This window comes from Ahaetulla prasina, chromosome 1 (genome assembly GCF_028640845.1).
Source record: "Ahaetulla prasina isolate Xishuangbanna chromosome 1, ASM2864084v1, whole genome shotgun sequence".
In the NCBI taxonomy this organism is placed as follows: Eukaryota; Metazoa; Chordata; class Lepidosauria; order Squamata; family Colubridae; genus Ahaetulla; species Ahaetulla prasina.
In genome coordinates this window covers 114,462,341-114,479,455 of record NC_080539.1, presented here as the reverse complement: position 1 = coordinate 114,479,455, position 17,115 = coordinate 114,462,341, and the positions used below count along the sequence as shown (strand labels likewise).

The 17,115-nt window shown below is 40.2% G+C and overlaps 1 protein-coding gene across 1 annotated transcript in view; it reads right to left on the bottom strand.

Moving 5' to 3' along the window:
- Window positions 1-17,115, bottom strand: part of FRK (fyn related Src family tyrosine kinase) — a 93,513-nt gene that overhangs the window by 21,313 nt on the left and 55,085 nt on the right. Inside the window, exons 3-4 of the mRNA XM_058173623.1 lie at window positions 15,561-15,724; window positions 7,546-7,714 (exon numbers count right to left, since the gene is read on the bottom strand). Coding sequence (XP_058029606.1) covers window positions 7,546-7,714; window positions 15,561-15,724 — 333 coding nt within the window. The remainder of the gene's footprint in view (window positions 1-7,545; window positions 7,715-15,560; window positions 15,725-17,115) is intronic.

Here is a 17,115-nt window from a genome sequence, read left to right as displayed (position 1 = left end):
TTTTAAAAAAAACTATTCCAATGCTGATATATTAATCAAAGATCTCACAAATGCTTCATGGGACTACTTTTGTTCTATGAAGATTGGGGCCAGTTTAATTAGTATGGTGTGTGGATGTGTGTGGATGTGTGTGAGGTTAATTGAAGGCCTTTCAAGTTGTAAAAGCTGCAGTTTAATCATTTGTCCTTTTATATAACATTGGAAGGATCAAAGATCAATTTTTAAGCAAATGGAGAAAATGGTTCAAATGGTTTTATCAAGTGAAACTTTTCAAATGTGTAGCATTCAATAATCCTAGCGATTATTATTTATTTAATTAATTATTTAATTTATTGATTTATTGATTTTGTCAAGCATGTATTTTATGACAGATATAAGTGTAAACATAATTATAAATACATGTAAAAGGTATGAATAAAAGAAAACATTCGGACAGGACGGTAGACACGCTGGTGTGCTTATGTACCCCCCTTACAGACCCCTTAGGAATGAGGTGAGGTCTACAGTAGACAGTCTAAGGTAAAAGTTTTGGGGATTTGGGGAAGAAACCACAGAATCATGTAATGCATTCCAGGTATTGACAACTCTGTTACTGAAGTCGTATATTCTGCAGTCTAGTTTGGATCAGTTTACCATGAGTTTGTATCTATTGTGTGCTCTTGTATTGTTTTGGTTGAAGCTGAAATATTCATTGGCTGGTAGGACATTATCCCTATGTTCTTTTTTAAATAAATAGTTCAGGTTGCTCTCTATGTTACTATAATTCTCTATCCTACACTAGGTCTCAATAGCTCTCGATCCTACAATATTTATTTAACTGTGCCTAAAAAATAGTGCAAGTATTTTTTTGGTTAGACTAAGTGGGTTTTTTAAAAAAAAATCAAAACAAAATTTATTCATGCTATCCATTGCTTGAACAAAAATGACTTTCACATTGAAACTCACTATTCACTGTATAATGCTATGAGATTTTTCCTTGAACATTCTTACGATCCATCTGATTTTTTTAAAGCCTTCCACTTTGCTTTCCACTTTGACAAAAAGAATTTGTCACTAAATCCCATGGCTAATATTTCAGTCCTAATATTATTTGATTCAAAATAATGTCATGCCACTAATTCCGTTCGGCATTTACCGAGAGAATTCAGGATTAATAGGAACCAAAGTCCCTACTGGTATTTCAGTGAAATAAATCTGGGTTTGCTTTTACCAATCTATTATGGAAAAGTTCACTCTAAGCAATCTGCTGTTATTTCTGTGGAATGATAAGGAGGTGTGCCCCTCCTTAGAGGTAGCAGTCTCCCCCAGTCACCTCAGGCCTGTCCCAATTTCTGATATAGAACAATTCTCCTATTGTTCTCTGTGTTTGTTCCTGCTGTCTTTCAACATTCCAATCGAGACAGCAGTAGCTTAGCAATGGAGCTGCTTGATACCAACTACAGTCACTATAAGAACCAGATTGGTTGTTCCTCGGCTTCTTGCTCTTCCCATTTGTGCAAATTTCTGGGAAGGCTGGCTTCTGTGAGGGGAAAATTTCCATCTTTGACTTTTCCTTTCATTTTTATTTCCCAGATGCTTACTCATTGGGATGCCTTGGCACCCCTTTTACCACATTCTTTCCTCTGATGGTAATGCCAAACCCTCTTATTGTGGTATCAATGTTGTTTTGATGCTGTAATGATTAAAGCAAAGGGAGAAGGTTCCTTCCTTTCTACCTTCTACCATTAATCCATGGGTCACTTGCAGCAAGGAAGAAAGGTTCAACTTCATAGAAAAAGCAGCACTTACTGAAACTGTGCAGCTCCGTTGCAATTTAAAGGAGGGCAGGACTGGGAAAGCAAGGAGAGGGTGATTCATCCAATCTGGGCAGAAACTCAAAAGATACACACTGGGAGATTTAAGGACTAAATGTAGTAATGAGCTTCTGGAGAAGATGAGAGGGTAGGAAAACATAGGGTGATGAAAGTTGACTTAATGAATCAGCCATAAGTTAAATTTTAAAAATGGAAGTTGCTAACTAGTGGAGAACAGCAATAGCATTTACATACTACTACTAATAATAATAATAATATTTTAATTTTTATACCGCCCTTCTCCCGAAGGACTCAGGGCGGTAAACAGCCAAGTAAAAACAATACAATATATTACAATAAAAACTATTTAAAAAACTTATTCGATAAGGCCTAAATTTAAATATAAAATACATAATATAAAATATAAAATAAATTAAATTAAATTAAATTATTTATTTTAAAATAAATTAAAAACCCCTATCAAGCCAGTCCTGCTCAGAAGAATAGGTACGTCTTCAGCTCACGACGAAAAGTCCGGAGGTCAGGAAGTTGTCGAAGTCCTCTGGAAGCTCGTTCCAGAGAGTAGGTGCCCCCACAGAGAAGGCTCTCCCTCTGGGGGTCGCCAGCCGACACTGTTTGGCTGATGGCACCCTGAGGAGACCCTCTCTATGGGAGCGTACCGGTCGGTGGGAGGCATGTGGTAGCAGAAGGCGGTCCCGAAGATATCCCAGTCCTATGCCATGGAGCGCTTTAAAGGTGATAACCAACACCTTGAAGTGCACCCGGAAGACCACAGGTAGCCAGTGCAGCCTGCGCAGGATTGGTGTTATATCTATCACCCGCGCAGCTGCATTCTGGACCAACTGAAGCCTCCGGGTGCTCCTCAAGGGGAGCCCCATGTAGAGAGCATTGCAGTAGTCCAGGCGAGAAGTGACGAGGGCGTGAGTGACCGTGCATAAGGCATCCTGGTCTAGAAAAAGGGGCGCAACTGGCGGACCAGGCGGACCTGGTAAAAGGCTCTCTTGGAGACGGTCGCCAAATGATCTTCAAAGGACAACCGTTCATCCAGGAGAACACCCAGATTGCGCACCCTCTCCATTGGGGCCAATAATTCGCCTCCAACAGTCAGCCGCGGTTGCAGCTGGCTGTACCGGGATGCCGGCATCCACAGCCACTCAGTCTTGGAGGGGGTGGGCCTTATTTATTTATTTATTTATTTATTTATTTCAATTTTTATACCGCCCTTCTCCCGAAGGACTCAGGGCGGTGTACAGCCTAGTAAAAATACAGTGTATAAACATTAAAAAGAAGTTAAAAAGAAATATTATAACGTGGCCAAAATTTTTAAAACCATTTAAAATCATAAGACATAAATAACCCAATAAAATATCAATCCAGTCCCGCTTGAATAAATAGGTGCGTTTTCAGCTCACGGCGAAAGGTCCGAAGATCAGGCACTTGACGTAAACCAGGGGGAAGTTCATTCCAGAGCGTAGGAGCTCCAACAGAGAAGGCCCTTCCCCTGGGGGCCGCCAGCCGGCATTGCTTGGCGGACGGCACCCTGAGAAGGCCCTCTGTGTGAGCGTACGGGTCGGTGGGAGGCATGTGGTAGCAGAAGGCGGTCCCGAAGATATCCCAGTCCTATGCCATGGAGCGCTTTAAAGGTGATAACCAACACCTTGAAGTGCACCCGGAAGACCACAGGTAGCCAGTGCAGCCTGCGCAGGATTGGTGTTATATCTATCACCCGCGCAGCTGCATTCTGGACCAACTGAAGCCTCCGGGTGCTCCTCAAGGGGAGCCCCATGTAGAGAGCATTGCAGTAGTCCAGGCGAGAAGTGACGAGGGCGTGAGTGACCGTGCATAAGGCATCCTGGTCTAGAAAAAGGGGCGCAACTGGCGGACCAGGCGGACCTGGTAAAAGGCTCTCTTGGAGACGGTCGCCAAATGATCTTCAAAGGACAACCGTTCATCCAGGAGAACACCCAGATTGCGCACCCTCTCCATTGGGGCCAATAATTCGCCTCCAACAGTCAGCCGCGGTTGCAGCTGGCTGTACCGGGATGCCGGCATCCACAGCCACTCAGTCTTGGAGGGGTTGAGCTTTATTTATTTATTTATTTATTTATTTCAATTTTTATACCGCCCTTCTCCCGAAGGACTCAGGGCGGTGTACAGCCTAGTAAAAATACAGTGTATAAACATTAAAAAGAAGTTAAAAAGAAATATTATAACGTGGCCAAAATTTTTAAAACCATTTAAAATCATAAGACATAAATAACCCAATAAAATATCAATCCAGTCCCGCTTGAATAAATAGGTGCGTTTTCAGCTCACGGCGAAAGGTCCGAAGATCAGGCACTTGACGTAAAGCAGGGGGAAGTTCATTCCAGAGCGTAGGAGCTCCAACAGAGAAGGCCCTTCCCCTGGGGGCCGCCAGCCGGCATTGCTTGGCGGACGGCACCCTGAGAAGGCCCTCTCTGTGTGAGCGTACAGGTCGGTGGGAGGCAAAAGGTAACAGCAGGCGGTCCCGTAAGTACCCGGGAGAAACAGCTTGAGCCTGTTTCTCCCCATCCAGACCCGCACGGCCTCCAAACACTGAGACAACACTTCGACAGCTTCATTGGGGTGGTCAGGGGTGGAAATGTACAGCTGGGTGTCATCCGCGTACAGTTGATAACTCACCCCAAAACCACTGATGACCTCGCCCAGCGGCTTCTTATAGATGTTGAACAGGAGAGGCGAGAGAACCGACCCCTGTGGCACCCCACAAAGGAGGCACCTCGAGGTCAATCTCTGCCCCCCTGCCAACACCGTCTGCGATCAGTCGGAGAGATAGGACGAGAACCACCGAAACACGGTGCCTCCCACTCCTAAACTCCCCAACCGTCGCAGCAGGATACCATGGTCGATGATATCGAAAGCCGCTGAGAGATCTAGGAGAACCAGGGCAAAGGAACAACCCCTATCCCGGGCCCTCCAGAGGTCATCCACCAACGCGACCAAAGCTGTCTCCGTGCTGTACCCGGGTCAGAAACCGGACTGGAACGGGTCTAGATAGACAGATTCATCCAGGTACTGAGGTAACTGATATGCCACCACACTCTCAACAACCTTCGCCACAAAGCGAAGGTTGGAAACTGGACGATAGTTACCGAAAACAGTCGGTTCCAGGGAGGGCTTCTTGAGGAGGGGCCTCACCACTGCCTCTTTCAAGGCGGTGGGAACAACAGGGAAGCGCTGACAATTCCCTGGAGCCAGCCTCGTGTCACCTCCCAGGTGGCCAGCACCAACCAGGAGGGACACGGGTCCAATAAACATGTGGTGGCATTCAGCCACCCCAGCAACCTGTCCATGTCCTCGGGAGCCACAGGATCAAACTCCTCCCAGATGGTATCAACAAGACTAGCCTCCGTCACCTCGCCCGAAACTACCCAATTTTGGTCCAGACCGTCCCGAAGCTGAGCGATTTTGTCAAACAGATACCTGCTGAAATCCTCAGCACAACCCTGTAAGGGATCATCGCCCCCCCCCCCTGGTGTAGGAGGGAGCGAGTCACCCTAAACAGGGAGGCTGGGCGGTTCTCTGCTGACACAATGAGGGTCTGCTTCACAGTGTTTTAAAGCCCTCTCTGAGTAGTTTACAGAGTCAGCATATTGCCCCCAACAATCTGGGTCCTCATTTTACCAACCTCAGAAGGATGGAAGGCGGAGTCAGCCTTGAGCCTGGTGAGATTTGAACCAGGCTCAGGTAGAAGCCAGCAGTCAGCAGAAGTAGCCTGAAGTACTGCATTCTAACCACTGCACCACCACCATCTTTTTAGATGAGAACATAGATCTTTTCATCCACTAGTTGCACAATGGAGGGCAATACAGGGCAGTGACCTGCTGCTGGAGGAGATGGAGCCTGCCTGGCACTATAGTGAATCAGACCTAGGATCGTCGCTACATTAGAAGGAAGACCATCAATCTAAGTCTTAAGTTGGTTTAGCAGAAGTGTAGGATGAGATCATCTGTTCCCACACTCAAGAAATAGTGGGCAATCTGTACTGATTAATGATGGGAAGTCGTATGTGTGAATTGCACATAGTCACTTCAGGCTGCTGAATCAGAAGGTCATAACAAAGCAACACATGTTAAGTAGTTAGTGTATATTAATATTATTATATTTTCTTACTTGTAAGGAATCAATTTTTGTTTACTTTTATACTTCAGATGTCAAAGCCTTGGGGAAAAGGAGCCTTGAGGGGTGGGCAGGTACAGGTAGAGTGGACTGTATCAGTAGTGGGTTTCTACCAGTTCGCCCCAGTTCTGATGAACCAGTAGTGGTAGTAGCAGGAGGCTCCGCCCACCCACCCAAATGTTATCACAGACGCTCTGCGCATGCGCAGAAGGTTTTGCACACGTGTGCGCACCCAACTTCGAACCGGTAGTGAAGGTAAGTGGAACCCACTGCTGGACTGTATACTTTTCTGCTCTATGTCCAATGCAGTCAAATGCCTTGGTCTGAATCCTAATTATTAGGAAAAAAGGATATAATATAAAATGTCAACCAAAAGTCTTGCTACCTTAAGAGAAACTGAAAACTTTGCTTGGCAACATTTATGTCACACATTTTTCCTTGATAAGAAAATGAGGTAAAATGCGCAGGAGAATACAGCCAATACTGTATAACAGCTGTATAGTACACCTAATATTTATTTATTTATTCATTCATTCATCTAATTTATATGGGTACCTATTTATCCAAGCAACGCTGGATAGTGAATAAAATAAAGAGAATTTCATTAAAACCAAAAGCTAAAAATTAAAACTGCATCAAAGTTCAACAGAAACACGAAACCATTAGACTCAGAGATCTATGCCGGTGCTCCCATGCTGATATTCTCACCCCAATGTCTGTGGAAAAATCTAGTCTTGAAAAGCCAAGAGAGCCAATATTTCTTTAATTTCAATAATTAAAACATCCCCAGATAATAACCAACATTAATTTTAAATGATAGTTATTTATTTTTATTTTTAAAGAAGTGAATGCATTAATTTAGTGAAAACCCTCTTGCAAATATAAGGTAGCCTAAGGGAACTTACACAGAGTTAGCAATTTTACTTTCCAAAACTCGAAAGCGCACCATGCTTTCTTCAGCCCTGCCATCCTCACAATTTTCTGTGTTTCTATCAGCCAGCCAGAACCAAAGCTTTCTTCAATCACTTAGTGGGGGTAGCACAAAAATTAGCATCCAGCTAGGCACCTTGCGCACCCTTGTTCTTTGCCTTGACATTGTTGTTTGTGCAAGCAGAAGAAAGAAAACATCTCATGCTCTTCTTCTCTGTTTCAAAAACCTGTTGAAATGGTCTTAAAGCATCAGAGCACTTTGGTTTCACCAGGGAGAGGAGAGAGCTATACAGTTGGGATGTTGTCTGAGTTTTCACATTCGGGGAAAAAATGACCAACCTAGAGGTCATGAATTAAAACTGCAAAATTATCTTTGCAGCATCAACACTTAGAACTGAATTGGACGTTTAAAGGATTTAGCTGCAGAAGTGCTTATGGCAGGGGTCTCCAACCTTTGTAATTTTAAGACTTGTGGACTTCAAATCCCAGAATTCCTCAACCAGAAAAGCTGGCTGAGGAATTCTGGGAGCTGAAGTTCACAAGTCTTAAAGTGGCCAAGGTTGGAGACCCCTAGTTTATGGTGTTGACAACATCAGGATTGTGTGATTGTCTAAGAAAATTATAGAAGTGTTCAACTTACCTGGTTTTAATGTTTTAACTGCCACTGGTGTTCTGTTATTCCATAATCCTTCCCAGACCTCACCAAATTGCCCGGAACCCAATCTGTTTAAAAGTTGTAGAGAATTTCGGTCAATCTCCCAGTGATCTACAGTTTGATATGATAAATCATATGGAGTTGGGACTTCTGTCTGGATAGAAATAAAACAGCATACATATAAACATCTATTTTTGCTTTGCCTAAGAATGCCAAAATGGCAAACTTTGCAGGTTTTCATTAATAATCAGCCCTCTAAACAAAAAAGCTTTGAACAGCAAATAAAGCCGCGCTTTTAACAAAAAAAAATGCCTATTCTTACAATGACTACCAAATACTTCCTACTATAAAGACAGCATGTTGCCTTGCTGAAAGTCTCATTTCACTAAAGCAGCATGAAACAGTTGCTTTGAGCACTAACTTCCAGCAGGGAAGGCTATGTTCTTATTGTCACACTCTCATTTTATGATTTTTTTTATTTTAGATGTGTTTCATTTCAAAGCCAGAAAACATTAATTCAATGTTTTCAAATTCAAAAATACCTAGGATGAGCCATGTGTGTTGGGGTGCTTCCAGATAGATGGCTCCTAACATCCTCCTTTCCCCCACCCCAGTTTTACTGGTGAGATGTTCCACATTTATTTCCATAGTGGAATTGTTTTCCTATCAAGAAACAAATGGAAACGGTGGAGAAACTGCGATGGTTCCAGATAGAGGATCATGTCTGAATCCTCTATAAAATTTGGTAAAGGGAACAGGATGATGACTTGACTGGGTGATTTAAATTCATCCAAAGGCTTTACTGACACCCTTCACAATATGAGTCCAGCAGGTGAGAGATGAGTATGCATTGTTTATGGCAGAAGATTATATTGGGTTATTCAGTTGCCATGACAACATTGAAACTATCATTTCATCATTCATTCCTGAGCTTCTGAAGTCCTCTCAGGGCTTCCTTCACCTACTGGCATTGACACTGGTGTGGAGATGCAGCAAGATTCCTGCACAGTCGGAAGATCTTCTGTATTAAGCCTTAAAGTATGTGTGAGAATAGTGCAATTGCTATTTCCTTTGAAACAAGAGAAGAACTTAGTCAAGATAATCGATACTTGGTGTAGAGACCAATGATCTCCAGAAGAAGAAAAAATCTACCAATCTCCAATCCACAGAGTTTAAAGTCTGAATTAATTATTTCTACTTAATAAATCATGGAGAAAATCTATCTATGTGGTTGCTAGGACTCGAAACTGACTTGATGGCAGATAATCAATCAAACAATTAATCACTTGATAAAACCCTGATATTTCTCAACTGATTTTCCTCCTTTCTGAAGACTAATTAAAAGTTGTACAAGCAATGAAAAAAAACTTTCCAGACTGTTTTTTTTTTTTAATGTAAAAGATATCTACCTATGCCTCCACACAGAACCTTTTGGTGCTACAATTTTATTAGAGGCACGCACAGAATATCAGTAGTTGTATTTTTTTGCATTTCCAGAAAGAATGAAGACAAAGGTATCAGATTCAGAGATGGCAATAAAGGTGGCCAGCATTATAAAAAAAAGATTTATGGGAAAGTTTGAAGAAACTAGAACTGTTCAGCATGAAGAAAAGGTTGTTAAGAAGATACGAAGAATTATTTACAGATAAAAACTGGAAGAATTTATCTCTGGATATGCATTAAGATGTTACCCGCAGATAGACAACAACAATCTCTCAGGCATTTTCCCACTGCAGAGTTATAGCACTACCCATCCATTCTTGAGTCAACAGAATGCTATACTGGTAGTCCTCGACTTACAACAGTTCATTTAGTGACTGTTCAAAGCTAAAATGGCACTGAAAAGGTGACTTACAGCCATTTTTCACACTTATCACCATTGCAGCATCCCATTGGTCACACAATTTACATTCAGATGCTTGACACCTGGTTCATATTTACAACGGTTTGCAGTGTCCCGGAATCATGCAATCACATTTTGTAATCTTCTGATCAGCAAAATCAATCGGGAACCCAGATTCACTTAACAACCGTGTTATTAATTTAATAATTGCAGTTAACAAACATGGCAAGAAAAACGGGGCAAAATTCGCTTAACTAATTTCTCAGTATCAAAAATTTGGGGCTCAATTGTGGTCGTAAGTCAAGGTACCAGCCTGAAACATCCTATCCCAGCTGCCTACCCCTATTTCTCACTTCTGTTTCCTGTCAATGACAGAAATCCAACTTTCCTCCAGAGTAATAGTAATAAAGCCTAACCGATTTTATACATCTTGAGACTGCCCTGAGATGAAGGTAATATCAAAGAAGCACAGCAGGAAAAAAAAATATCTTCAGAGCATGTTTGTGCCATGTTTAGATATAGGCGGGGGGGGGGGGGAAAGTCCCATTTTTTAAAAAAATCTAACAAAAGTAAGGCAATTGAAATCGAATCAGTCTTACCATACTAAAATTGGATGTCAATAATTGTCCATCCAATCAAGAATAGAACTTGGCACTATCAAGCAGATTGCCCTCTCTTCCAATCACCATCTGCATTGCACAGAGATGTTCTTGGATTTATCATTCACTAGAGATGCAGGGAGCTCTGCTCTTCCGTCACTTTTCATCACTTATGACTAATGCTGATCATGTTATTCCTGAGACATCAGTAATCCTCTGGTAATTACTTCTACTTTGATCATTGCATGCTTTGCTTATTGCATTGTGCTTATTGCAACATGCTTATGGCAAAGCCCATTATGCATTGAAAATGGTTTAGAATCGTCACTTATTCTATAGCTAGAGTCCACTCAATGCAATTACAGTGTGACACTTCCACTAATCCATCTCTTAGATTAATTCAGAACACTGGTGCTAAACTTTACATCCCTAAACAATTGGCATCAGGTTACCTTTTGAGCCCAGACTGTCTGAAGGAATCCCCTCTTTCACTTTTTAGCTTTGTTATCATTCATGTGGGCCTTCAAAAAGCAAGCAGTGCTTTATCACTCCTGTAAAATATCCCCTTCAAATAGGTTTGCTTGGTACCTACATTGTGGTATTTCCAACACTTTTTTTTTGTGCTTTCGTCCCAAAGGTGCTTTTTCAAGAGGCAACTTGACTTTCTGTTTTTTCTTTGAAGACATTTCACTTCTCACCCAAGAAGCTTCTTCAGTTCTCCCCACCATCCAGCCAGAGCTGAAAAAGCTTCTTGGATGAGAAGTGAAACGTCTTCAAAGAAAAACCAAAAAGTCCAATTGCCTCTTGAAAAAGCACCTTTGGGACAACCATGACCTGGATGACTGAGAATCTCCATAGATTTTATTGTACTTTATTTTTCCAGGTGACACACAGGCTATCGTATTATATGTACCTTCACCTTAATTTTATCACAAGCTGCTTTATTCATAAAATGATAGATGACCTTTAACAGGGAGATAGACAGGGTATTATATTCAGTGGAAAAACAATAATAGAGCACATCTACAAGATGAATAATTCGGGAATTTGACCGGAAGTGTCGTGGTGAGACAGTCAGGGAATAGCGAGCTCTGATGAGCTTTGCGAAATCCCGGGCTGACGAACGAGGACCAGATCTGTCCTGTAGGGACGGGGAAGAAAGAGAGGCATCTCAGAAGACCAAGAGGAATCAGCAAGTTCCTCAGAGATCAGAGAAAACTCTTTGACTCGGCAATGGGGGAGGTGGCCACAGCGGCCATCATTAAGCTGGGGCAACTGGACCAAGATTTTGAGCGGGAACGGTGATTTGGACAGAATATTGAAGCCGGGTGAGTGAATACCAACTCACAGGAAAATGAAATTAACTTTAATTTGACAAAAGATGTCCTGGCGGTGAAATAGTGGCCATATTGAGTGGGGAATGTGAATACAGCAGGAAAAGATAAAATGGAAATATCAAGCCCTAAAGCCTGAAATGGAATTTGGTTTTTTGAAATATAATTTTGGAGATACCCAAAACAGCAGAAGGGAGAGAAAAAAACCCATAAACAGATTTGGAAAGACTTGAGAACTTTCAAAATGTCTTTTTGTTTATATTAAAAGCCTGGTGAAATCTCTTTTTACTTTCCTCTTTTCCCTTCAAATTGGATCTGGATTGGATTTTAAAATGAATAGATTTGGACACGGACTTTAAATTGAATTTTTGGGGAAAAAAAGAAAAAGAAGAAGTAAAATGTGATTGTAAAAAAATGGATACTTTTGCAGCTTTTTGATTGGAATTGTGGATTGAAGAGAGACATCCTCAGGTGGAAGAAAAAACTACAACGACTAACTTGTGTTTTGGAAAAAGTTTTTTTTTTTAAGTGATAAGACCAGTGGGAACTTTGGGGGAGGATTTGTGTGCCTGCAAGCTGTTTGACTTTGATGAAGGAAGGTGAAATACAACCCAGAAAATACAGAATGGCGCGGGAAACAATTGGAATGATGAAAAGGATGCATATGTCTTTAAAACAGGAAATAAAGGAAATAATCACAGGGTCGCCTGGAAAACTGAAAACAGATGAACCAGGAACTGTGTTGGAATATACCCAAGAAAACATGGAAACTATGAAGAAGAAACAAGAGAGTGTTATTGAAGATAAAGGAAAAAATACTAATTGTGAAAAATTAAATGATTGTGTGGGGAGTAATGATGAAAAAACTAATGATGATAAAAATAGAAAGGCTGGAAAGAGACAAAGGGAGAAAGAAGGGGGGAAGAGAAAAAGCACAAAAAACTTAAATGATTACACAGGGATTAATAGTGGCAAAAGAAGAATAATTAAAAGGGGAATAAGGAGAGCAGTTAGAAACATAGTGCAAACTAGGAAAATAGACAAAAATGGAGAGGGCAGAAAGAGACAAGGAGGAAAAAAGGGGGGAAGGAAAAAAATACAAAGCTAAAGGACCACTTTGGGAGTAACAGTGAGAATATAAGAACAAGGGGAAGGGGAAAGAGGAGAGTGTATAGGGCAAATAAAGAAAGTAAAGGATTTTAAGAGAAAGAAGAAAAAAAGAAGAAAGTAAAAAAAACAGTTGACAATATATTGAATGATTTAAATATTAATAATGGAATTTGAAAATATAAAAAGTCTTTAATTGCAATTATGGAACTCACTTAAAGCATTAAAAATGATATGAGGCTCCAGCTAGTCCAGAATGCGGCCGCGCGGGTGATAGAGGGAGCACCGCGTTGCTCCCATATAACACCTATCCTGCACGGCCTGCACTGGCTGCCGGTAGCCTTCCGGGTGCACTTCAAGGTGTTGGTTACCACGTTTAAAGCGCTCCATGGCTTAGGACCGGGATATTTACGAGACCGCCTTCTGCCACCGTTTGCCTCCCAACGACCTGTGCGCTCCCACAGAGCAGGCCTCCTCAGGGTGCCGTCGACCAAAAAATGTAGGTTTTAAATCGGTCTTTGACCGTTTTTAGTGATTGGGCCATTAACTTTTTTTTTATTATTTACATTTATATCCCGCCCTTCTCCGAAGACTCAGGGCGGTTCACATTGTGTAAGGCAATAGTCTCATTCTATTTGTATATTTATATACAAAGTCAACTTATTGCCCCCCCAACAATCTGGGTCATTTTACCTAGCTTATAAAGAATGAAAGGCTGAGTCAACCTTGGGCCTGGTGGGATTCGAGCCTGCAGTAATTGCAGGCAGGTGTGTTTAATAACAGGCTATCTTGCAGCCTGAGCCACACCGCGGCCCTATTTGGTTTTAATTATTTTTAATATTGTTATTTATTACTTTGTATTTATCGTGTATTTTAATATGGCTGTAAACCGCCCTGACTCCTTCGGGAGATGGTGCGGTATAGAAATTTAATAATAAATAAATAAAATAAATAAATAAATATTATGTTATGAAGATTAACTAAGCTTTTTTCTCTTTTTTGATTATGGTTTATTATAAAGAGTTATAAATTTATAAACAGTTGAATATTATATGAATTGTCCTGAATTGTAAATATATGAATGATTTTAATGTTTGATAAGTAGTACATATACAATTTTATAAATACCAATTTTGATAATGATTGATTTGGAAATAAAGGGTTTAACTTATAATATATAATATATAACAACAGAGTTGGAAGGGACCTTGGAGGCCTTCTAGTCCAACCCCCTGCCCAGGCAGGAAACCCTACACCATCTCAGTCAGATGGCTATCCAACATTTTCTTAAAAATTTCCAATTTCCAAATTTCCAACTTAGAGGGAGGAATGAGAAGTGGGGGGAAGAGGGAAGTTGATAAATGATTAGAATTAAGGGCAAAGGGTAAAATTAGATATAGAACATAAATAAAGGAAAGAAAACAAAAATGAGGGAGAAAAAGAAAAATATATTAATATAAACATATAAAATCTGTTGGAAGAGAATCAAAAGTTGTATAAATCTGAAACCTGACCAATATTCTGTTCAGAAAAAATGTAATGTATGTTTGTGTGATTGTTAAAATAAAATAAAAAAACTTTTTACAAAAAAAAGAATTCATGGCTATATCAGAGGGGCATAGATGCAGTCACTAACAACAAGCTGTCAACATTGTGACGTATTCTAAAACACAGTTCTGGGATGCTTCAAGAAGTATTGTGTCAAAGGCACATGAAATTCTACCCTGCAAGTTTACTAGAGTACAATATGTGATTCTGAGTACCACATTTCCATAGGAATATTGAAAGTGAGAAGGTGCAGACAACAAAAGTGATACAAAAGTCCTATCCTATTAAGGACAGGTTGGCTGAGGAGCTGAAAAAAATTCGGATGTTTAGCCTGGAGAAAGGAAGACAAAATATAAATGTTTACATGGTCTTACAGGGAAGATTGTGAACTACTTTCCATTGCTAGAGAAACTAGGACTGGAAGTAATGAGTAAAAAAATTAGCTACCTAGATTTCTTCCTTATTTAAACTTAAGGAGGAACTTATTGATCATGAATCTATACAACAATGGAATAATCTGCTAACGAAGTTTATAGGTTTTCCATCTCTGGAGGGTTTTAGGAAGATGTTCAAAAAAATATGAATTAATAACTTAAATTCTCTGGGCAATTACAGGTAGGTCAAAGCACAACTTATTTAATTAATCTGATAAATAGAAGAAGAAAAAGAAGACACATGGCAAGAATCATCTGAAAATCTTGGGCTTTGCATATCCTGTACTGCATGAGGACCGGGTGTGTTTTAAATACAACACCCCTCAACTTGGACAGATTTATATTTTAATGTGAACCAATCTAATTTATACATCCAACTGTTAAACTCTGACCACTATAGAACAATATGTGAAAAAAATGTGAGTCTTCGGAGAAATGTATATAAAAGGGCAGATTTGTTTTTACCAAAATAAATACCAAAAGTGGATGAAGAAATAGATTGTTTAAAAAAACCAAAACGTATTTGCTTATTCATTGGGCAACTCTGCAAAATGCAAGGAATTAATCTTCATGCTGTCTCCATTTCATAACAAGTCTTTTGATTCAGTGAATCAAAAGAGTAAATGTGAACATATTCACATCCTGATGCAATTGCTTTTGAAATGATCTATAATGTAGGAAAAGCTTCAGATATTCAAGTAATAGATGATTTTGTTCAAGTGTTTCTCTTAGTATCTTGGAGATTAAAATATCCCTAGATGGAGACAAGAGAAAGCCAGCAAGCTTATTTAAGTACTGTCTCTACCACCCTGATCGGATCTGTGGCTTCTGTTTTTAGGCACCACTTAGAGACAGGAAGAGTTATGAGCTTAGCGATTTCATCTCAATATAAGTTTATACTGTGACTTCATAAATCACACAGTGACATGCGTCTTTTCCACCTCAATTGCACATTTATTTGCCCGAAATGATATGATGTTGAAATGCCCAAGGAATGGAATGATACAGTTAAGTGCATTTCTTACAGCCGTGATCACAGCATGTAGGGGAATCATACCTGTATTAACTCGATAATCAAATACTAATCTCTGTATTTTCAGGGGGAGAGGAGAAACAGTCAGACTTCATACTGTACCTTTATGCAAGGCTTCCCAAGCCTTACACACAGCCCATCACTGGATTTACTGTAGTGCATGACAAAAGCATTCAAAGTGTGAAATGTTGCCCTCCGTGTCAAAAAAAAATCACCATTGTCCATTTGTTTGATTCGGTAATGCTTCACAGTTGCTCCATCCCGAACTAAGGAAATAAAAAGATACAAAAATACCATCTTTTGGTTTTCCAATGCCTACAAAGAAATCTGAGAAGGCTGTTGTATAGTCTCTTCCACAATGGTTTATAAAAACTGAAACCTTCAAGTGAGCTTCTATACGATCATGCCTCTCTGCAGCAAACATGGATCTTCTACAGCTTGCAGACTCCCCAGGTTCTACTGTTAGCCACCAGGCCCACACCCCCACAAATTGTACCTTTGATATTCGGCCATGTAGTGCCTTTTTTCAGAATACAGGTAGTCCTCGACTTACAACAGTTCATTTAGTGACAGTTCAAAGTTACAACGGGATTAAAAAAAGTGATTTATAGCCATTTTTCACACTTATGACCATTGCAGTATCCCCATGGAACAGAGGTGGGTTGCTACAGTTCTCCCCGGTTTGGGCAAACCAGTAGTGGGGGCAGGAGAAGGAAGGTCCAGAAGTGGGTTTCAGCAGGTTCTGACCAGTTCTGGAGAACCGGTAGCAGAAATTTTGAGCAGTTCGGAGAACTGGTAGTAAAAATTCTGACTGGCCCCACCCCCATCTATTCTCTGCCTCCCAAGTCCCAGCTGATCAGGAGGAAATGGGGGTTTTGCAGTATCCTTCCCTTGGAGTGGGGTGGGAATGAAGATTTTACAGTATCCTTCCCTACCATGCCCACAAAGCCACGCCCATCAAGTCAAGCCATGCCCACCAAGCCACACCCATAGAACTGGTAATAAAAAAAATTGAAACCCACCACTGGGTTGGCCATTAACCAAAATAAAGGGATCACTGACTGCATTAAAAAAAATAATAACTGCCTTGATCCTCAAAAGATTGAAAAGAAAGAAGCAAATGCGGTATCATGATACAGAGGGAAAAAAGAGATCAACAGTATGCTATTGGGTATATATAATTTTATTCATATAGGTTATTATTCCCCAGATATAAATATAAATGTATATGGGTCCTTGATGAACGTATCTTTTCTTTTATGTACACTGAGAGCATATGCACCAAGACAAATTCCTTGTGTGTCCAATCACACTTGGCCAATAAAATTCTATTCTATTCTATTCTATTCTATTCTATTCTATTGCTGCACATCACTCTTCCAATTTTCACTGACCAATGTGGAGAACCCTGTTTTTAACTCAGACTTGTATATTTAACATATGCAGGGTTTCATTAACAATAATTCTATGTTAATTGAATTCTTAACCCTGCTTTTTTAAACTGATTATTTTATCAGGAAGCTTTGATTATCTACTATGGTTTCTAATCATCATTATAACTGTTTTAAAAGAAAGTCAGGAGTAATTTCTTTGTATTTCTTTTTCTTTTCATTCTGCACCTTTGGCTTTGCTTTCTCTTTAATTCTTTACTTTTTTG